The sequence below is a fragment of the Argopecten irradians genome, chromosome 8 (genome assembly GCF_041381155.1).
Source record: "Argopecten irradians isolate NY chromosome 8, Ai_NY, whole genome shotgun sequence".
NCBI lineage: Eukaryota > Metazoa > Mollusca > Bivalvia > Pectinida > Pectinidae > Argopecten > Argopecten irradians.
The window spans coordinates 41,817,103-41,842,242 of record NC_091141.1 but is presented as its reverse complement, the minus strand read 5'-3'; the positions used below and the strand labels follow the sequence as shown (position 1 = coordinate 41,842,242).

Here is a 25,140-nt window from a genome sequence, read left to right as displayed (position 1 = left end):
TTTTCTCATGACATTGATAACAAGGTTTTGTCATCTCACAAGCACAAAAGGTGGCTAATTAATTTGTTACCCTACCTCATCTTGATGAATATAATACTATTGTAAAGTTGACGATGAAAAATATCATTTCAGCAAAACAGAACCGACTCATTTACTTCATTCTAGAAGAGTTTTTTAATCAAGATTTTTCTCAAGTTTCTGAAATGCTTTTCAAACACATCCGAAAAGAAGTTACAGATTGCCTGATTGAATATGCTTGTTAAACAAAACCGTTCTATTTTACAACATTTTCTATTAAAATGACTAATTAATTGAAGTTTGTCTATATTTAGGTTAGGTTATGGTAGGTCCAGATGAACTTTCAAAGAATAGATTCAGAAAATGCATTTATTGACAGAAAATAAATTAACTTCCTTTTTTGAAACAATGCTTTCAATATTGCATGTATATATGACCAATATGAAATAAATTAAAAAGTAATTTAAAATCTGTTTCATATGACTTGTAGTTTAAAATAAATAATCTTCTTCTAATAGTAATATTTTTTCGGACCATTTATGTACATTTGTGGTCAAATATATACCATGTATTTTTTTATCAAAGTTAAGAATTTTTACACAATAAACCCAAACACCAAAAACATTTGAGATTAAGAACACTATTACCATTATTTATTTTTCTTTTTACTTAAATCTTGAAACATAAATAGCAATAAACTAAGTTGTAATGAATTGTTGGAAATTACTTTTAATTAACTTTTAATTTATTTTAATTCAAGGGAAAACTAATCACAATAATTAGCATTATAAAAAAATGTGTTTACAACATTCCAAACTTTTTAAAAATTTTATCTGAATTTGTATATTTCACAATCTAGTCTGACTTACAAAGTCTCGGGCAACTTTAGCCGACAAAATCGATACACCTAATTGTTGTATTTAGACCATAATTCCGTCGCGTATTGATAATCATTTTTAACATGCTAATCACAGAACCGCCGCTGTAAAGTATTGACAGAAGTTTTTATCGCAATAATCTATAAATAACACTGAAAATTATCAACATGGCAACCATTGTTCTCCAGCTCGGACATAAAGCAGACCAATTACCACGGCCACCAGAATCCGTTCCGTCAACGTATTTATTTTTCTTGGGATTGATTTTTATCATCCGAAAAAATCGTATCAGAGCAAATATATATTTAACTCATACACAAATGTAGATATAAAATGATCAATAAGTGTTCACTAGAATTCAGGAAATCAATTATTCTTAAAAAAACTTAATTTTGTATTTCATTTTGTATTTTAAGTTTTGAAGTTTCTGCGATCCAAGAATATTGCAAAAAATTATATAATTCTTAAAAGAAAACTGGGTTTAATCATAAACTCATGGTGGTTGACAAAAATCTAAATCATTGAAAATTTCAGGTACAATTTGACCTGCAGGAAATGTTTTTTTTTAAGGAAATCTTACACAAAGCAATCTTTAGATTAAATTCAATTATTTTTAATTATAGTTTTATGTATTCTTACTGGTAATTCCCATTCAGCACAATACTAATATTTTTGGAAACAATAACACTTTGATTTTTAATCAAAACTCAGAACAGTTTATAAGATGATCACATCTTATTGTGAATTGTGCTTAGGTCGGTATCATAGTTTCCAGGGTTAATACATTTACATATTGAACTCATTGTTACAAAAAACTTCACAATGAAGTCCAAAACATTGTAAGTGTGCTGTTATAAATGTTCAATTAACTTCGTACCAAAGTGACAACGGTTTGTTCCGTGCCAGGTGGAGCGGCATTAAACCTGATCATTTCACGAGCTACTTACGGGAAGTAGAAAATGTCATACTTACATAACGATTGGACCTGTAAGTATTTATCATTACTTATTGACCCACGTACAACAGCGATGAGTCCTTAAGACACTTAACCTATGACCTACGTACCATCCCCCGCTGATCTCACTTCCTCAGGCTTTCTCAGCTCATTACATGTTGGGCTATTCTTAGATCACATTTATTCATTTTTAGATTTGGATATTCTTCAGCCACTTCATTGGAGAAATTTAACAAGATATTTATTTCTCTCATACCTACGGGTGTAATACTGTAGGGTTATCCCATGCAACACTCAGGATAGTTTATTTATAGGGTTAATCTTAGTAATCTGCTGAATGACATTCCTGACTGTTGTAATCATCATTGGAGAATAGCACATTTCCATAGAGTAGTAACGAAATATAAATGATCCTGAAATATCTATAATATACCTGAAATATGTTGCACCATGCAATAAATACAGGTTTAATATACCTGTTTAGTCAGAACATTTAAGCCTAATTGTCAATATCTATTTTGTTCATAAATTCATTAATTGATAAGACAAAAAAAAAATGAAAAATAGAAAATAATGGCTGTCCGCTTTTTGCCTAAGACTTCATAAACACAAAAGATATTGGAAAATAATGTTTTCAATTTAATTTAAATGATGATGAGTGAGGTTGATGATGAGTGAGGTACTAATTGATTTTCTTGCTTTTACTTAATTTTACAATTAAACAAATTCACATTGATATCTTCTAATTTAGTTTGGCCAATGACTGTCAATTTTAACATTTCCTGCAAAAATGTTCTTCATGTATAACATGATATATACTTGATGCACAATTCTTTAAGACTAATGCAAAAATAACCTCAAACATCTAACCAATAGGAATGAGTGTAAGATATGGAATTAAAATAAACCTGTATGTACCAATTATAATATATTTTGTATGTGACCAACAATATACCTGTATGAACCTTATAAATATGTCCATAGTACAATATACCTGTATGAACCTTATAAATATGCCCATATTACAATATACCTGTATGAACTTTATAGAACTGTCCATTTGTACAATATACCTGTATGAACCTTATGACAAATCTGTCCATTTGTACAGTTTACCTGTATGAACCTTACAATAAAACTGTCCATCTGTACAATATACCTGTATGTCATAACCTTATAAATTTGTCCATTTGTATAATATACCTGTATGAACCTTAAAAATCTATTTATTTGTATTGATACCTGCATGAACCTCATAAATCTGTCCATTTGTATAATATACCTGTATGAACCTTATAAATTTGTACATTTTTACAACATACCTGTATGAACCTTATTATAAATATGTTTATTTGTACAACATACCTGTATGAACCTTATAATAAATATGTTTATTTGTACAACATACCTGTATGAACCTTATTATAAATCTGTTTACTTGTACAATATATACCTGATACAAATTACCTGCCTATATGATGCAGTACATGCAGACATTTACCTGTACACAACTGTTATGTGATTATACAATCACTATTGTATTCCAACATCTTTTTTAATCCAGTAGTTTACCTATGAAACACATCACATACTCTAATCCTTGGAACAAAAACTTTTCTTGACATTTTGAAGAAGACTTTCGTCAAATCCAGGAAAAACAAAAAGCAGAACACCAAACTTCCAAAGATGTTTCCAGACCATTGCCAGACCATTGAGTTGTTTACTTTGATAAAGAAATCCATGATTCTCAATAGATAACGGTTGGCTTCTACACATTCAGTAGGTACATCATTCTCTGTCGTGACTGTATCCCAATAAGGTAAGATGGTCAATAGGAGATTTACATTAAGGACATCTATTGACGACCGTCTGATCCTGTATGAAACTGTTAACAGGATTCCGCCCGGACATAACCAGGATACCAACCTGAATCAGGTTGGAATCCTGCTTAAAACACGGAAAGAAACACGGACCTTAGACGGACACGGAATTTTCAAAGATTCCGTCTTATGTCCGCCTAAATGCTTTACCTGAATCCATCTTATATTCAGGGTTTATTAAGCGGACTTAGGCGGACAAAGACAGATTTAAACTCTGAGAAAACTCATAGGCGTAATTTTCATCTTTGCCCTTTCCAATTGACGGAATTCAGGCGGAAATTTCATCTTTGTCATTTTCAATTAGCGGAATTTTGAACTTTATCATTTTTCTAGCGAAATTCAGACTTAGGCAAACAAGTTATAGAAACATTGAAATTCTTGATTATGTCATTTAAACTAATTGCCTGAAGCTGGACTTGAAAAGAGTATAATGATAAGTAACTTCATACATTTGCTAATTTTTGAGAAGACTCAAACTTTTATAGTATTAAAATATATTAATATTTTTTCATATTTCTTTTCAAAGTTCTTTGACTTATTTAATAGCTAGCAGTAGGTAAATTAGGCAATTTTTAATTTTTCTGTTTTGATATTATATATATATATATGTACTGTATATATACATGTCTAAGTCCAGCTCCCAATGTGTTACCAGTATGATGCTGGCATCTAGATCTCTTATCAGTAGATCTAGATATATTGGCCCCCCAGTTGGGCACTGGGCAAGGGATTCCCAGAGGTCAAGGATTCTGATCAGTGAGTCATCAAGGGGCCAACCATAGGGTATAGGTTTATCTATAAACAACTATGATTTACTTATTAAATCTATTTGTTGGAATATATATGTACATGATGATTGAAGTTCACAAAAAAGGAAAATAATTAGAACGTGTCTGTAGTATACTTGTTTCCAATCAGATATAGCAAATGAAAAACAAAATCACTTTTTAATTACTATGGTAGTAATAAAAATCCTTTCTTGTGCCCCAATTTTTCCATTCTCCAACGGTGAATCTACTTTCCAGTACTTTTGAAAGTGAGTGCTGTGGATGGAGGAGGACATTTTTCTCTGTGATTTTGTGTTAAATATCCCAAAGTTTTCTAGAAATGGAACTATATCTTGTGTTATTTTGGATTCTATGGTACAGTAAAAGGTAATATGCAACTGCATAACTTATACAGAAAAGAGTTTATGGATGTATTATCAGAATGAGATGAAGATTTCAACCATGGGAGCAACATTCATACTGGTGAGTTTTAGATTCATAGTTACATTTGGAGAGTATATACCATGTAATTATTTTGATATTTGTGGGACATACATTAAGTGGTGAGAATTTTATTGTCATATTATTGCCAGTAATATATATAGATATATATAAATCTCCTTCTTGAGCATCAATATTGTTGGGTCATTTAGGCACAGAGAATTTGTATTTAAGTAGCATCAGTATATTTGGAACATACTATAATTTAAAGCTTATACAATTGAATTATTATAATGTGTCAAATTCAGCACAGAAAAAGTGTTTGAAAATTAGGTCAAAGATACCAATTAATTGATCCAAATTGTTATACAATAAGCATAACTTTTATCCAGCTTGTTTTACTAAAACCAGTTGCAGTGAATTTGTAGAATTTGTCGAATTTATAACACTGATGCAGCTTTAATTATTTATCAATATAAAAGGACATTATAGGATTAGGATAGCTAAGGTATAAGGAAAAGAATAAATGATTTTTGAAAAAGTAATTGAATGTAATTTTTTTTCCTTTTATATTTCAGACAATGTTAAGTGAATAAAGTTATCTTCAACAAAAGGAATGATCATGCAGTCATCTTCAACAAAAGGAAGGATTAGTTATGCCAAGAAAAAATCTTCAATGTGTAGAAGATATCATGGACAAATCATGGACAATTAATTCATTGACCATAATATTGTTATATACAGGACTCTATATGAATCAGCTAAGAGCCATATGTGGTGAAAAGACTATATTGACTTTTAAACTCTATAAGTTTATTGATAAAAAATCCTGCTTATTGACTTTCTTGTTTGTTTTTGTTTTGATTATTTTTACTTTTATTAGTAACAGTTTTGAGACTTAAGTCACAGAATACTTTGGGCTGACAAAGGTGGAATTTTTAGGCTGACAAAGGCGGAATGTTTAGGCAGACAAAGGCGGAATGTTTAGACGGACAAAGGCGGAATGTTTAGACGGACAAAGGCGGAATATTTAGACGGACAAAGGTGGAATGTTAAGGCGGAATGTTTAGACGGACAAAGGCGGAACCTTTAGACGGACAAAGGCGGAATGTTTAGGAGGACAAAGGCGGAATGTTTCAATGGACAAAGGCGGAATGTTTCGATGGACAAAGGCGGAATGTTTTCCACTAGCTAAGGCGGATTTTTTGCGGAATCATTTTGTGGGATTCTTGCTTATCTCATTTAAATAATTCGCCTCATATTCCTGCTGAAGTCCGCTTGATTTCCGTCTTAATTCCTGTAATAATGGCGAATTCCGCTTATTCTACTCACTGTTCCTGTTATATACCTTAGCAGGATTCCTGTTCATATAAAAGCAGGAATTTGTCTTAAAATTCCACCCTGAATACGCCCGTATTTTTTCGTACAGGATTATACACCAATAAGCTCTATATCTCAGAACTGGCTGGATGGATCAGTGTGTGGTGACATCGCTGTCTGTTGGTGCCGTCACCACATGTGGAGACAGACACAGGAAGCTGAGGTCAGATAGATTTAACACTAGCTCTCCGTTACATCAGATATACCGGTACCGTAATACATTCGTAATTAGTAATCCGTCCCAGGTATAGGAAATATTCAAACTTTTTCTCACTTGCAAGTGCACAAAGTTTAAAACAAATATAATTTTTAATATGTTATATTATTCTGAATTTCAAAAATAGAATTTCCTTATTCCATCACGATTTGACTTCTTTCAAAACATGAATATGAGAAATGAAATCAAACTTCAAATTTTTTGAACATCATTAGAAACAGCCATCTGAACCAAGTACATTAATTTCATAATAGACCGGTTGACCTCAATTTTTATTATGACTTCAGAATTTTTTACCATTATTGCTCTTGAAGACAGCAGCACTCTACAGCTATTTCCTGTAATCCAAGCTTCCAACAACTTTCATATTAGAACTTGATAATTCTTCGTTAAAAATTTCTAACAAAATCCAAGAAAAAGTTCTATTGTTCATTACACACGATTTTAACTCCTGCGAAAAGGCGCATAATAAATGCACGCAATGAACGCCTGCTCTAGCCATTTTGGTAACATGCACGCCCTGTTCCGATCATGACCTTGAGATCTGAACTTGAAAACTCAACACCGTAATACGTATTGGGTTGGAAACCCAAGACTGTTACCCCCAACAAGCGGATTTGATTTACACAGCATCTAACGTGTGAGAACAGTACTTTCTTTTTTCTCTGATATCATTACTGACATTGATAAATGTCTGCGTCTGCTCTGTCTCAATTGACTTTTGAAAGCTATACAACTTTAGAACACAAACATATTTTGCACTTTTCACCTTTGAAGCATTGCATTGGTTGACAAAAACTAGTTCCAAATGAAATTTGAATGTCATTAATTTGTAAAGGAAATTGCAGCGCTCATTATAACTAGTTTTACACACCAATTACATATAATTTCATGTTTTTTGGGTTTTTTTTTAATTCAAATATTTTCTCTCCAATAGGAAATATATATTGCAGGACTTTATATTCCCAAGCAGAAGTCTGAAAGATGCCCCACCACCGACAGAGCATAAATTATACTCATCATTTGAACAATAATGTGTTTTTAATCCAGTATATATATGTCTAATTAACACAAAAAATAATGTAAAATAATATATTTTGCTTTTGGTGCATGCACAATCAGTACTTCATTCCATATAGGAAAGAGTGCCACAGAACATTTTTGGAACGCAATTAGTTATTTCTAATATTTTTATCTTGAAGTAAAATTGTAAAATTTGAAGCTCACACTTTTCAATATTGGTAATGGTATAAAGTAAATAACTTTGATAACTGAAGAAAAATTATAATTTAACTGCTACTGTTTTTTATTGAGAATTTTATTTTGTCAGTGGTGGATCTTCTTTAATAAAACAATCAATAAAGAATTCAATCAAAATGAGGGATAGTGAGCTATTGGTTAAATAATCCACATATCCCCAGTAGTATGTGTTTACTGACCAAAAGGCCAAATGGCAGATATGTACTTTAAGAACTAAAGTCAATATTGTTCTGGAAACAATTTCTTTATCTCATTGAATATTCTTAGTTTCAAGGGATGAAATGAAAATTCTTAAAATTGCAATAAATGAAAATGTGATCATATTACTCTTTTAATGAGAAAATCTTAAATTAGAAATATAATTTTTAGTGTTGCTTTAAAATCTAATCTTCAACAATTTTCTGATTTCACCTTGGCCTTTAATTCATACAATTTTTACTTTTAACATCTGCAGTGTTTAAATATTTGACAAAGGTTCTGAAGAAATGAACAAACTTGTTGTTCACAACTGAGGAAAATAAAGCAATTCAAAACCTCTAAGAAATAGCACTATTTAATATGTAATCATCTGAATCTGTATTGAGTATAATTTTTGAAAAAAAATTTTTGAAAATTTAAAAAAAAAAAAAAAAAAATTATAAATAAATGTTTCTAAACTATATGCTACAATATCATAAAATTTTTTGAAGTTTTTCATTTTCCTTTTACAAAATTAATGGAAATTTGTCTGTTAAGAGAATTTAGCCCTTGACCTTGCCCTACTCTGTGAGTTCTAAAGTTCTTATGAATTATTCAAATCATCAAGTAGGAAAAGTAATTAATATATCAACGCTTAACTATTTACTTTGTAGAGAAATTAAACAAGATTGATAAGCTAAGTCAATCTAAAATACCAAAGCAAATAATGTTCAAATATATATTTCAATTAAAGAAAATGTATGATTTTTAAATGGTAAGATACATAGCTATGTATGTGAAAAATTCTCCTATAAGGTAGCCTTATAAACTAATAAGGAAATGGCGCAATGTGGTGTTTTTGTTTTTTTTTAATTTTCCTTATATACCAGCGAAAATTGAGCTATGCTGTTTCTGACGTCAGATGGAAATAAACACTGTTGACTTACCAGAGGATGTCACATGGACATTACGATGTCCGTCGGGAGGAGAATACGGCTCCGAGTCGGGTGGGCTGTCCGGTAAACTGAAACATCAAAATGCTTAATTAACATTTCTTAAAACAAGTCCCAATCACCTGAAATTAATTAATCTCTTATTATTCCTCTGTATATATCTCTAATGATGTCATTCCTGTATATATATATCTATAATGATCTCATTCCTCTGTATATATCTATATGATCTTATTCCTCTGTATATATCTATAATGATCTCATTCCTCTGTATATATCTATATGATCTCATTCTTCTGTATATATATATAATGATCTCATTCCTGTGTATATATCTATAATGATCTCATTCCTGTGTATATATCTATAATGATCTCATTCCTCTGTATATATCTATAATGATCTCATTCCTCTGTATATATCTATAATGATCTCATTCCTCTCTGTATATATCTATAATGATCTCATTCCTCTGTATATATCTATAATGATCTCATTCCTCTGTATATATCTATAATGATCTCATTCCTCTGTATATATCTATAATGATCTCATTCCTCTGTATATATATCTATAATGATCTCATTCCTCTGTATATATCTATAATGATCTCATTCCTCTGTATTATAAAATCTATAATGATCTCATTACTGTGTATATATATTTAATGATCTCATTCCTCTGTATATATCTATAATGATCTCATTACTGTGTATATATATATATCTATAATGATCTCATTCCTCTGTATGTATCTATAATGATCTCATTCCTCTGTATATATCTATAATGATCTCATTCCTCTGTTTGTATATATAATGAGATATCATTCCTCTGTATATATCTATAATGATCTCATTCCTCTGTATACATATATAATGATCTCATTCATGTGTATATATATCTATAATGATCTCATTCCTCTGTATCTCATTCCTTGTATATAATGATCTCATTCTTATAATGATCTATTCTCTGTATATATATCTATAATGATCTCATTCCTCTGTATATATCTATAATGATCTCATTCCTCTGTATATATCTATAATGATCTCATTCCTCTGTATATATATCTATAATGATATCATTCCTCTGTATGTATCTATAATGATCTCATTCCTCTGTATATATCTATAATGATCTCATTCCTCTGTTTGTATCTATAATGATATCATTCCTCTGTATATATCTATAATGATCTCATTCCTCTGTTTGTATCTATAATGATATCATTCCTGTGTATATATCTATAATGATCTCATTCCTCTGTTTGTATCTATAATGATATCATTCCTCTGTATATATCTATAATGATCTCATTCCTGTGTATATATATCTATAATGATCTCATTCCTCTGTATATATCTATAATGATCTCATTCCTCAGTATACATATATAATGATCTCATTCATGTGTATATATATCTATAATGATCTTATTCCTTTGTATATATCTATAATGATCTCATTCCTCTGTATATATATCTATAATGATATCATTCCTCTGTATATATCTATAATGATCTCATTCCTCTGTATATATCTATAATGATCTTATTCCTCTGTATATATCTATAATGATCTCATTCCTGTATATATCTATAATGATCTCATTCCTGTATATATCTATAATGATCTCATTCCTCTGTATATATCTATAATGATCTCATTCCTCTGTATGTATCTATAATGATATCATTCCTCTGTATATATCTATAATGATCTCATCTCTCTGTATATATATCTATAATGATTTCATTCCTCTTTATGTATCTAAAATGATATCTGAATGTGTCTCAGTGTATATATTAATTAAAGAAGATCTCTACATGTCTGAAATAATCAGAGTTTTCAGTGTTCCACTGAATTTATTGATAATGATATCAGAATGAATCCAATGTACATTATAACATTGTTTTTTTTCTATATAACATCACACACTGTACATAGAGATGACTGCTGTACTGTGCTATGTTCAGACATTGTAAAATCTTCAACAGAAAACAAAACGATGACATTTGATAACTACCGTTACAGAAATGTCTAACATCAAACATCTAATATCCGTCAGACTAAATTTCCCGAGGCCTCCATAACAAGTACACTACATACAGGGACTTTAACAGGATTATGTAGCTTGCTAAACTCAGAAAACACACACAAATCAATGGCTTCCTATAACGTGGTTTATGATATTTGACAATCATTTTTTGGTGACTTTCCAGAATTACCCGACACAGTAACCCACACATACGACAATGTGATATTCTGACTGACCCCAAGCCTGGCTATTTATAAAGTCTCAGCAATAAAAAACGTGCACCGTGGCATTGAACTTAGAACTACAAAGATCTCACAATACGTGTCTGTAGTTAATTATCTTAATGTTACCACTATATCTTATCTCTGTTTTAGTAAATGGATTAATTTTAAGAATCATTTCAAAATTCTGTCTTGTTTATATTCTTCTTTCATGTAAGAATGCAAACAATCGTTTAGGAGGAGAATACGGCTCCGAGTCTTTCATGAAAGAATGCAAACAATCGTTTAGCAATCTGTGATATTGTAGTTACAAATTATATTCTAGCATAAGATATTTAATAAAATGCTCTACTAAGAAACACACATGAAAGACAAATAAATTGCACCAACTTATGTTAAAATTTCTTGGAATAAAACTTGATCTTAACTGGGGTATGAGCATAAATTGTTTGTTTTTGATAATTCTTAGTTTTAGTGAATATCCATTATGAGGCTCAATGACATAATACTGTATAGTTTTTATCTTTTGTGTAAAGGTTTTACACAGGATGAAAATAAATCTTCGTGATTTGACTATTGAAATATTTATTAATCAAATGTAATCATTCTAAATACAAATTAACAGAATTAAATAGTTATATATCAGATTTATCTCAGGTAATCTTAAAAAAAAAAACACCTGCTTTTAATTAAAATGTTATTGCCTTATAATTCTAATCTAACGGTATATATTAATTACTTAATTAATTAACACTTATTCCCACTTATACTCTTTCGATTATATATGAAATAAATCTGTACTATTATTTGATAAAACACACCTTAAATTTAGCTTTTATATGAACATAATTTTAATTTTGCTTAACTGTCTAAATCTACACAAATAAAATAACCATTGATATAACATAGAATCTCGACCATTTGTTTTATTGATTGATTAAACTTAATGGACTATTTCAGGACTATTTGAATATCAAAAAGTAGTTTTAAAAGTAATTAATTTATAATTACAATCAATAAAGGATCCACATTTTCAAGAGAAATTCAAAAGAAACGAATTATTTCATTACTGATTTTTTTATATTAGTATTAGAATTGGGATTGGGCAACAGGCTATTTCCATGATAACCCTCTCCTAAAATGAAATTAATTCTACTAAGATAACACTTTTTAATTTCTAATTAAATGACAGTTAATTACTATTCAAGAATTCTATTTATAAGATTAAAATATCGATAAATAAATATCAAAATTTGAAAGGACTAAGTTTAAACTATTTTCTTTCACATGAAATTTCAACTTTACAAATAAGAAAACATTTACTTTACCAGATCAGCGATGACAAATTTTAGATCAAACACAAATTTACCTAGGTATTGACAAACTAGAATGTAAATATTCATAATATCATAATGCTCCAAGATAGTGTTTCCCCCACTAAAAAAATAAAGTTACCTTAAACATTTGAATAATTTGATTACAACAGCTATATGTATACAGATATCCATGTATTGCTTTTTTTCTAAATGACGGATAAAATTACTGAAGTGTACATATTCCCTTTGTTTTTTAATTGGGTTATAAAAATATAAAAAAATAATAATTAATTAAAATTTTCAATGTAAAGAGTAGGAAAAACACATGCTAAAAATGTAAACCAGAAATGTTTTGAATATTTTGAAATTAAAAGACAACAGGGTCTTTATAGAGACCAAAAACATCTTGATAACACAAAATCACCAAACAAATATATATGAATAACAATTTGTTAAAAATGCCTTAAGTGCCTTAAGTCATTTGTCTGTGAAATTTCTACGAAAAAATTGCAGTACCAGTAAGTTAGCAATTTTCTTTATTGGTGAAACATGAAAAAATATACCAACTTCAATGAATATAAACATATGTAAATAATTAGAAATAGTTACACTAATATTTTTTGGAGTTTCCATGTTCAATTTAAATCAAATGTAGAATATAAAGTATTTGATAATGACAATGAAAAATTATTTCTCCACTTTTTTATAATCCAACTAACTAGTAACCATGACAACCTGATTTCTATCAAGTTCGTTTCAATCAATGTTTTAATAAATAATAATATCTGAGGTTACGGAGAATTAAACATTTTGAAATAATGAAGTATGATAATCTTAATGACAATTTTATTTTTACACTTAATATTTTTATCACTCGATTATACACTGATTATAGAACTCAAATTCTATGAAAAAAAATTACTGCTGATATCATTAAAATAAATAAGTAAATATGCAATAGAAAAAAAAAATGTAATAAAAAATTATTTTTGTAAATAGATTCTAAATTTCTGAATAAAAGAAAAAAATTCCATTTATTTTCATAAAATTATTTTGTATTTTTTAAATCAACGAAAAACAAATAATCAAAATTTCTGAAGAAATAAAGTTTGAATGCTTTACAAAAACAGAATGTTCAGTATTTAAAAATCACATAACATTGTCAATATCACTGAGTGAAAAGCTGTCAACAATCATTGAAAAAGATTTACAAAATTAATTAAATTGATAAAAAAAAATCTACAAAATATCACAAGTAAGTAAAATGTAAATGTTCAATAAAAGAAAACCAAATATTAGACGGCGAGCTATGTTAATGAGCTGTTCCACACGAACAGGAAGCTTAAGAGGCATATTCAACCAAAACTAACAACCATGTCAAATATTATAGGTGTTCTACAAGAGAAATGATGCGGGAGTATGAATGCGATAGTTTGCGACACTTACGATCATAACAACAGCGTATAGGCCAGATACTCGAGTGAGTTGGTACGATGTGCCACAGGTATTGCTTCTGCCTTGTAGTGTTCAAAGATGGTGTCTACTCGTAATAGGGCCGAGCAAATAAACCGACCCGATACGTCACGCCTCATAAGCTACACACAGTACACAGGCAGTTAGAGCCCGCCTTACCAAAACCACTCAGATTTCTTTCTTTCTGTGTCCACCTATCTACTAGAATTATCATCTGTAATGGTATTTTATTGAATCTTTGAAAAGAGTACATATCTGATACAAGAATTAGTGTCTTCTGGCCAGAAGCTCTGATTTTTTTTACAAATAAAATGAATAAAAATATATTATTATACCAGTATGTACCAGTGTACAGCACTTGTCAAGAGTTTCAAACCTAAAAGCAGGTATCATAAGAGGTAATCTAAATGAGAAGTTGAAAGCTTGAGTGTAAAAGGAAGACAGCTTCACTTCCTGTAGAGATAATGTCATTAATATAGATGTATAAATATTTATTGATGCTTTTAACAACCTTGGAATGGTCCAGGTTCCTTGAAGTTGAAATATACTTTTTTTCGTGCGAGATTTATTGGGTGGTGTAAAATTAGCTTTATGTGAGGATTTTACATTTCCTCTTGTTTTATGAACTTCTTCACAGTAAACTTAATTCTTCTTTCACAATTTTAGCTGCATTATAACCCATTGTTTCCTTTTTGGCAAGATGTGGTGGATGAAACTTTCACTCTCTAGGCAAGGTTTCGTTTAATGTAATAAACTTAAAAGTTTTTCATCTGCCAAGAAAAATTACCTAACATAAATTCCAAATAATCAGTCCCTATATTTAACAGAATTTTAAAATTCTCCACTCCCAAATAATTACTGTGAAACAAGTCAACACTCATTTCTCCATCTCGAATTTAAACTTTTTCATTAGGCATGAAATTCTCGACTTTTAAAATAAGGTTATATAGAACAAATATCAACAAGGCCATATTGCATCACATAGTTTAAATACCAGCTTAATTTAGAAGCATTTAACCTTTGACCTCGCTATGATTGTTTTTTATTTAGATACAACATGATAAATTCCACAATATGCTTTCCGTTGCATTACTTTTTTCATGTTATTGAACTTTTGACCTTTACCATTTTGACCTATTAGTACAATACTTATTTAATAGAACATTATTATTTAGTTTATTATTTACTGTTTTTTCAGACTTATACCCTCAGATGAATTTAATAATGTTTTTTAATGCACTTAGTAGTTAATGACACAGCAACTTGAAAAATGCTCAAAAATATTCATAACTGACCTTTAACTCTGATTTTTGTTGTATTAACATGCATACCATATTCAACCCTATAAGTAACCCCCCTCAACCCCCCCCCCCCCCTACTCCATTTTTGAGGCCATAATTTAACTTACCTCAAATTAAATGCAGACAGAACTAAGAACACTGTGTATATTTCTCTATCTGATTTCTTTTATAAATTGATTTTTAGTTTACTTTGTGTAATAATTTTGTGAAAGTTTGGTCCAAATTTTATTGTGTATAACTGCCCCTTAACTTAAGCCCCTAGGGGGATAACTGTGTCCTTACTGAGACCTTTTTATGTGTGAAGAATGTGAAAGGAAAAAAGAAAAAATACAAAGAAGAAAAAAGAAATTAATTTCAAAATGATAAAGGATTCCTAATTCTATGTTCCCATTCATCTTAATACATGGTACTATTTTTATTTGATTTCCAACAGTAATTTCATTCAAAATATGTCTATAAGGCGATTAACACTTCAACCGTTACTTGAATATGAATAATTATTCTTCCATTAAAAATGACCTAAAATCAAATTTTCATCAATTTCATTAACTACTTAATTTATCAATTAAAATTCCCACTGTACGTATAAACCTCCCAAATGAATGAGTTTTAATGTGTTAAGTTTTGGAGTGCATTCGGTAAAAACAAATTGAGCAATTATCCATAACTGCTTTTCAGTAATTAAGCTAGATTTTTAAAGTTTATAAATAAAACCTACAGTACATTTTTTACGGTAACCATTGGTTTTTCTATAAATACAATTATAGCATGTACACCTATAAAAAAAACCTGAGTTTTTTTTTCACATTGTGTCACGATTATGACGGGTGAGAGTAAATATTGCTACCAGAGAACCTGTAATTACAAGGATGGTATACACAATTAATACAACATCAAAGGCTCGTGTTCTTTGTCATCAAAGACCGACTATTGTATCAGCAACAATTGTGCATTGGGTGCTCTATGTCATCAATGCTTGTGTTCTTTGTCATCAAAAGAGAGTATCATGCCAGCAATAAACGTATTTTAGGTTTCAAATTCTAAGATGTCTTTCAAATGTGAAAACATTTCAATTCGTATGATTTATAATCAAACAATAAATCTTTATCTGTTGAAGACATACATAAGTCCTATAGTATTGCCGTTTCCACAAACACTAGCATTTCAGATTGTATTACTTTTAATCGTTACCCCATCAAAAATTCTAATGTTTATATTATTTTTCCATTGGATATTCCTGTTACTAATTTTTTCTCCTGGGAACATTTTCAATCTACTTTAAATAATTACATACATAGTTTTGTACTTTAACTTTTTCAAACTTGTTCTTTCTATACATAACTTTGTGACCTCGTAAATGTGACAATAATAAATTGAATCCAGAGTCAACAATAATTGATTTCAAATTGATAAAGCTCCAGAGCAATAAAGGTCATAGGTGATGGAAACCATTAACAGCAAATGCCATAATCAATAAAAGTCATGACCAAAAAGTCTTTATCAATGAAAGCCATGATCAATGAACGCCATGATAAATGAAAGCCATGACCAACCAAAGACATGACCAATGAATGCCATGACCAATGAAAGAACTGACCAATGAATGCCATGACTAATGAAAGCCATGACCAACGGAAGACATGACCAATGAATGCCATAACCAACTAAAGACATGACCGATGAAAGCCATGACCAGTGAAAGCCATGATAAATAAAAGCCATGATCAACAAAAGACATGACCAACTAAAGTAATGACCAATATGAAAGCTATGACCAATGAAAGAACTGACCAATGAACGCCATGAACAATGAAAGTCATGACTAACGGAAGACATGACCAATGAAAGCCACGAACAATGAACACCACGACCAATGAAAATCATGACCAACAAAAGCCATGACCAACAGAAGTCAAGACCAATGAAAGCTATGACAAACGAAAGCCATGACTAGCAGAAGTCATGACCAATGAAAGCCACAACCAATGAAAGCCATGACCAATGAAAGCCATGACCAACATAATTCATGACCAATGAAAGCCACAACCAATGAAAGCCATGACCAACAAAAGCCATTACCAATGAAAGTCATGATCCATGAAAGCCATGATCAGTGAAAGTCATGACCAATGAAAGTCATGACCAATGAAAGCCATGACCAATGAATGTCATGACCAATGAATGCCATGACCAATGAAAGCCATGACCAATGAAAGCCATGACCAATGAAAGTCATGACCAATGAAAGCCATGACCAATGAAAGCCATGACCAATGAAAGCCATGACCAATGAAAGCCATGACCAATGAAAGCCATGAAAGCCATGACCAATGAAAGCCAAACATGACCAATGAAAGCCATGACCAAGAAAGTCATGCCAATGAAAGCCATGACAATGAAAGCCATGGCCAAATGAAGCCAAAGCCATGACCAATGAAAGCCATGACAATGACCAATGGAAAGTCCATGACCAATGAAAGCCATGACCAATGAAAGCCACAACCAATGAAAGCCATGAAGCCAATGAAAGCCATGGCCAATGAAAGCCATGCATGAGCAAAAGAACCATGACCAATGAAAGCCATGACCAAGGAAAGTCATGACCAATGAAAGCCATGACCAATGAAAGCCATGGCCAATGAAAGCCATGGCCAATGAAAGCCATGGCCAATGAAAGTCATGACCAATGAAAGCCATGACCAATGAAAGTCATGACCAATGAAAGCCATGATCCATAAAAGTATAGATACTTGCACTTGTTCATCATCGATTACTTTACCAAATAACATTTACTGACATAACTAAAGTCAGTTATGGGTTCGCACAAAAGTCAGAGTTGTAACTTTCTATTTTCAAAAGTGTGATTACAATTACACACCCATCCAATTTTTTTCCTGGATCACTGGAAGGCCATGATCAATGAAAGAGTAAGGATCATTAACTGATACAAGTGATCTATGGTATTACCGTATGTCAAACTGCACACTACTTACGGATGCATGGCAGGGTTGTCATAGCCTCCTTGGCCGTCCATCGTGGTGGCAGCGGCACACGAATATGGCAAGTTATGTAGGTGGCCGTTCATAAGAGGCTGATTGGAGGAGGTACAGGGAGTTGCCATAGAGACCGTCTTACTCGGGTAGCAAAGGTCTGGTGGTTGTTGACACACCTGGGGGCGGCCTGTGTTACTGTAGGCCATCGCCGGAATGACCTCATCCGGTAAACATCTGAAACACACCAAAGATGAAATGATCAGAAAAGGATCTCAGAAAAAACAATTTGGTGTTTTGGCTGGGGAAAGAATCCAGGTATATCTGAAAACAACAAAAAATTATTTTCATATATTGACTTTTGAAAATATTGCGAAATTGGAAAACTTTTCACTGAAATGGATAGGTGACAATGAATCACATCCCGAGGGGTAATTCATGATTGCCTGACAAGAATTCAATCAGTAAGCAACATATGTAGTTACTAAAGTTGTTAGAGGAGGCCAATATTATTATCTTGTTCATAGATACTTAGAGGAAGGCCATTTTGTTACCTTGTTCATAGATACTTAGAGGAGGGCCATTTTGTTATGTTGTTCATAGATACTTAGAGGAGGGCCATTTTGTTACCTTGTTCATAGATACTTAGAGGAGGGCCATTTTGTTATGTTGTTCATAGATACTTAGAGGAGGGCCATTTTGTTACCTTGTTCATAGATACTTAGAGGAGGGCCATTTTGTTATGTTGTTCATAGATACTTAGAGGAGGGCCATTTTGTTACCTTGTTCAGAGATACTTAGAGGAGGGCCATTTTGTTATGTTGTTCATAGATACTTAGAGGAGGGCCATTTTGTTACCTTGTTCATAGATACTTAGAGGAAGGCCATTTTGTTATGTTGTTCATAGATACTTAGAGGAGGGCCATTTTGTTACCTTGTTCATAGATACTTAGAGGAGGGCCATTTTGTTATGTTGTTCATAGATACTTAGAGGGAGGGCCATTTTGTTACTTTGTTCATAGATACTTAGAGGGCCATTTTGTTATGTTGTTCATAGATACTTAGAGGAGGGCCATTTTGTTATGTTGTTCATAGATACTTAGAGGAGGGCCATTTTGTTACCTTGTTCAGAGATACTTAGAGGAGGGCCATTTTGTTACCTTATTCAGAGATAACTTAGATGAGGGCCATTTTGTTATCTTGCTCAGAGATACTTAGAAGAGGGCCATTTTGTTACCTTATTCAAATATACTTAGAGGAGGATCATTTTGTTACCTTGTTCAGATATACTTAGAGGAGGGCCATTTTGTTACCTTATTCAGAGATACTTAGAGGAGGGTCATTTTGTTACTTTGTTCAGAAATACTAAGAGGAGGGCCATTTTGTTATGTTGTTCATAGATACTTAGAGGAGGGCCATTTTGTTACCTTATTAGGGCATTTGTTACTATCAGAAATACTAAGAGGAGGGCAATTTTGTTACTTTATGTACAGTGATTTTTTAATTTCCATTCCATATCATGTTTGAGAATATTAATCATTGCAGACACAAAAATTCAATGGAAATAACACTAATTTGCAGAAATAAATTTTTAATCAAAATTTACTTAGATCAGAAATGTTCTAAATTGCATTCTAAAGAAAGTTGCTTGAGAGAACACAATTGATAGTGACATAATGAACTATTGTTCAGACAAATTTGAGACCTGAGTGGTGAGAGCCGATTCTCACGGTAACACAGGATACCTATATCAGTATCAATAGGATGGGAGTTCAGGGACAGGTTGTATATCTCCCATCCTGGTACTGATGTCACTGAGTTTCTTTCTCAGTGTAATAGTCTCGTCTCTGTGTAAAAAGCTGTAAGTGTGCTTTATATCAAAGCCATATACATATTTTACATAAGGTTAAAGTCACTAACCTGCAAATGAGATGTGTAGTTACATAATGTGTGGGGTTGGGATAGTGTACAGTAGGTATGGTGTACAGGTGTGAGGTAGGAATGATGTACAGGTGTGGGATAGGTATGATATACAGGTGTGGGGTAGGCATGGTGTACAGGTGTGGGGTAGGTATGATATACAGGTGTGGGGTAGGTATGATATACAGGTGTGGGGTAGGCATGGTGTACAGGTGTGGGGTAGGTATGGTATACAGGTGTGGGGTAGGTATGGTATACAGGTGTGGGGTAGGTATGGTGTACAGATGTGGGGTAGGTATGGTATACAGGTATTGGGAAGGTATGGTATACAGGTGTGGTGTAGGTATGGTGTACAGGTGTGGGGTAGACATGGTGTACAGGTGTGGGGTAGTTATGATATACAGGTGTGGGGTAGGCATGGTGTACAGGTGTGGGGTAGGTATGGTATACAGGTGTGGGGTAGGTATGATATACAGCTGTGGGTTAGGTATGATATACAGGTGTGGGGTAGGATTGGTGTTACAGGTGTGGGGTAGGCATGGTGTACAGGTGTGGGGTAGGTATGGTGTACAGGTGTGGGGTAGGTATGATATACAGGTGTGGGGGAGGTATGGTATACAGGTGTGTGGTAGGCATGGTATACAGGTGTGGGGTATGGTATGGTGTACAGGTGTGGGGTAGGTATGGTATACAGGTGTGGGTAGGCAATGGTGTACAGGTGTGGGGTAGGTATGGTGTACAGGTGTGGGGTAGGTATGGTGTACAGGTGTGGGGTAGGTATGGTATACAGGTGTGGGGTAGGTATGGTGTACAGGTGTGGGGTAGGTATGGTGTACAGGTGTGGGGTAGGTATGGTGTACAGGTGTGGGGTAGGTATGGTGTACAGGTGTGGGGTAGGTATGGTGTACAGGTGTGGGGTAGGTATGGTATACAGGTGTGGGGTAGGTATGGTGTACAGGTGTGGGGTAGGTATGGTATACAGGTGTGGGTGGGGTAGGTATGGTATACAGGTGTGGGGTAGGTATGGTATACAGGTGTGGGGTAGGTATGGTGTACAGGTGTGGGGTAGGTATGGTATACAGGTGTGGGGTAGGTATGGTGTACAGGTGTGGGGTAGGTATGGTATACAGGTGTGGGGTAGGTATGGTGTAAAGGTGTGGGGTAGGTATGGTATACAGGTGTGGGGTAGGTATGGTGTACAGGTGTGGGGTAGGTATGGTATACAGGTGTGGGGTAGGTATGGTGTACAGGTGTGGGGTAGGTATGGTATACAGGTGTGGGGTAGGTATGGTGTACAGGTGTGGGGTAGGTATGGTGTACAGGTGTGGGGTAGGTATGGTGTACAGGTGTGGGGTAGGTATGGTGTACAGGTGTGGGGTAGGTATGGTATACAGGTGTGGGGTAGGTATGGTATACAGGTGTGGGGTAGGTATGGTATACAGGTGTGGGTAGGTATGGTGTACAGGTGTGGGGTAGGTATGGTGTACAGGTGTGGGGTAGGTATGGTATACAGGTGTGGGGTAGGTATGGTGTACAGGTGTGGGTTAGGTATGGTATACAGGTGTGGGGTAGGTATGGTATACAGGTGTGGGGTAGGTATGGTGTACAGGTGTGGGGGTAGGTATGGTGTACAGGTGTGGGGTAGGTATGGTGTACAGGTGTGGGGTGGTATGGTAGGTGTGGGGTAGGTATGGTATACAGGTGTGGGGTAGGTATGGTATACAGGTGTGGGGTAGGTATGGTATACAGGTGTGGGGTAGGTATGGTGTACAGGTGTGGGGTAGGTATGGTATACAGGTGTGGGTAGGTATGGTGGTACAGGTGTGGGGTAGGTATGGTATACAGGTGTGGGGTAGGTATGGTATACAGGTGTGGGGTAGGTATGGTGTACAGGTGTGGGGTAGGTATGGTATACAGGTGTGGGGTAGGTATGGTGTACAGGTGTGGGGTAGGTATGGTGTACAGGTGTGGGGTAGGTATGGTGTACAGGTGTGGGGTAGGTATGGTATACAGGTGTGGGGTAGGTATGGTGTACAGGTGTGGGGTAGGTATGGTGTACAGGTGTGGGGTAGGTATGGTATACAGGTGTGGGGTAGGTATGGTATACAGGTGTGGGGTAGGTATGGTATACAGGTGTGGGGTAGGTATGGTATACAGGTGTGGGGTAGGTATGGTGTACAGGTGTGGGGTAGGTATGGTATACAGGTGTGGGTTAGGTATGGTATACAGGTGTGGGGTAGGTATGGTATACAGGTGTGGGTTAGGTATGGTATACAGGTGTGGGGTAGGTATGGTGTACAGGTGTGGGGTAGGTATGGTGTACAGGTGTGGGGTAGGTATGGTGTACAGGTGTGGGGTAGGTATGGTATACAGGTGTGGGGTAGGTATGGTGTACAGGTGTGGGGTAGGTATGGTGTACAGGTGTGGGGTAGGTATGGTATACAGGTGTGGGGTAGGTATGGTATACAGGTGTGGGGTAGGTATGGTATACAGGTGTGGGGTAGGTATGGTGTACAGGTGTGGGGTAGGTATGGTGTACAGGTGTGGGGTAGGTATGGTATACAGGTGTGGGGTAGGTATGGTATACAGGTGTGGGGTAGGTATGGTATACAGGTGTGGGGTAGGTATGGTGTACAGGTGTGGGGTAGGTATGGTGTACAGGTGTGGGGTAGGTATGGTATACAGGTGTGGGGTAGGTATGGTATACAGGTGTGGGGTAGGTATGGTATACAGGTGTGGGGTAGGTATGGTGTACAGGTGTGGGGTAGGTATGGTATACAGGTGTGGGGTAGGTATGGTGTACAGGTGTGGGGTAGGTATGGTGTACAGGTGTGGGGTAGGTATGGTATACAGGTGTGGGGTAGGTATGGTGTACAGGTGTGGGGTAGGTATGGTATACAGGTGTGGGGTAGGTATGGTGTACAGGTGTGGGGTAGGTATGGTATACAGGTGTGGGGTAGGTATGGTATAACAGGTGTGGGGTAGGTATGGTGTACAGGTGTGGGGTAGGTATGGTATACAGGTGTGGGGTAGGTATGGTGTACAGGTGTGGGGTAGGTATGGTGTACAGGTGTGGGGTAGGTATGGTGTACAGGTGTGGGGTAGGTATGGTGTACAGGTGTGGGGTAGGTATGGTATACAGGTGTGGGGTAGGTATGGTGTACAGGTGTGGGGTAGGTATGGTGTACAGGTGTGGGGTAGGTATGGTATACAGGTGTGGGGTAGGTATGGTGTACAGGTGTGGGGTAGGTATGGTGTACAGGTGTGGGGTAGGTATGGTGTACAGGTGTGGGTTAGGTATGGTGTACAGGTGTGGGGTAGGTATGGTATACAGGTGTGGGTTAGGTATGTTATACAGGTGTGGGGTAGGTATGGTATACAGGTGTGGGTTAGGCATGGTGTACAGGTGTGGGGTAGGTATGGTGTACAGGTGTGGGGTAGGTATGGTATACAGGTGTGGGGTAGGTATGGTATACAGGTGTGGGTAGGTATGGTGTACAGGTGTGGGGTAGGTATGGTGTACAGGTGTGGGGTAGGTATGGTATACAGGTGTGGGGTAGGTATGGTATACAGGTGTGGGGTAGGTATGGTATACAGGTGTGGGGTAGGTATGGTATACAGGTGTGGGGTAGGTATGGTATACAGGTGTGGGGTAGGTATGGTATACAGGTGTGGGGGTTAGGTAATGGTGTACAGGTGGGGGTAGGTATGGTATACAGGTGTGGGTAGGTATGGTATACAGTGGGGGTATGGTGTACAGGTATGGTTATACAGGTGTGGGGTAGGTATGGTATACAGGTGTGGGGTAGGTATGGTTATACAGGTGTGGGGTAGGTATGGTGTACAGGTGTGGGGTAGGTATGGTATACAGGTGTGGGGTAGGTATGGTGTATACAGGTGTGGGGTAGGTATGGTGTACAGGTGTGGGTTAGGTATGGTATACAGGTGTGGGGTAGGTATGGTATACAGGTGTGGGGTAGGTATGGTATACAGGTGTGGGGTAGGTATGGTGTACAGGTGTGGGGTAGGTATGGTTTACAGGTGTGGGGTAGGTATGGTATACAGGTGTGGGGTAGGTATGGTATACAGGTGTGGGGTAGGTATGGTGTACAGGTGTGGGGTAGGTATGGTATACAGGTGTGGGGTAGGTATGGTGTACAGGTGTGGGGTAGGTATGGTGTACAGGTGTGGGGTAGGTATGGTATACAGGTGTGGGGTAGGTATGGTGTACAGGTGTGGGGTAGGTATGGTATACAGGTGTGGGGTAGGTATGGTATACAGGTGTGGGGTAGGTAGGTGTGGGTGGGGTAGGTATGGTGTACAGGTGTGGGGTAGGTATGGTATACAGGTGTGGGGTAGGTATGGTGTATACAGGTGTGGGGTAGGTATGGTGTACAGGTGTGGGGTAGGTATGGTATACAGGTGTGGGGTAGGTATGGTATACAGGTGTGGGGTAGGTATGGTGTACAGGTGTGGGGTAGGTATGGGGTTTAGGGTAGGTATGGTTACAGGTGTGGGTAGGTATGGTGTACAGGTGTGGGGTAGGTATGGTATACAGGTGTGGGGTAGGTATGGTGTACAGGTGTGGGGTAGGTATGGTGTACAGGTGTGGGGTAGGTATGGTGTGTGGGGTAGGTATGGTATACAGGTGTGGGGTAGGTATGGTGTACAGGTGTGGGGTAGGTATGGTATACAGGTGTGGGGTTAGGTATGGTGTACAGGTGTGGGGTAGGTATGGTATACAGGTGTGGGGTAGGTATGGTGTACAGGTGTGGGGTAGGTATGGTGTACAGGTGTGGGGTAGGTATGGTATACAGGTGTGGGGTAGGTATGGTGTACAGGTGTTGGGTAGGTATGGTTGGTGGGTAGGTACAGGTGGTGTGGGTAGGTATGGTATACAGGTGTGGGGTAGGTATGGTATACAGGTGTGGGGTAGGTATGGTGTACAG

General features: G+C 35.2%; 1 protein-coding gene and 1 long non-coding RNA gene across 5 annotated transcripts in view; one reads left to right on the top strand and one right to left on the bottom strand.

Moving 5' to 3' along the window:
- LOC138330399 (myelin regulatory factor-like) overlaps positions 1–25,140 on the bottom strand; it is a 107,887-nt gene that overhangs the window by 29,219 nt on the left and 53,528 nt on the right. For 3 of the 4 annotated variants that reach the window (XM_069277990.1, XM_069277992.1, XM_069277991.1), the window contains 2 exons: positions 18,275–18,508; positions 8,921–8,997 (listed from right to left, as the gene is read on the bottom strand). In XM_069277990.1, coding sequence (XP_069134091.1) covers positions 8,921–8,997; positions 18,275–18,508 — 311 coding nt within the window. Of the gene's footprint in view, positions 1–8,920; positions 8,998–13,953; positions 14,098–18,274; positions 18,509–25,140 lie in introns of those variants that run through there. The other variant, XM_069277995.1, reaches the window with a different exon arrangement.
- Positions 3,731–5,783, top strand: LOC138330398 (uncharacterized). The gene is made up of 2 exons (XR_011209561.1): positions 3,731–4,981; positions 5,518–5,783. It is a non-coding gene; the product is annotated as an uncharacterized lncRNA (long non-coding RNA).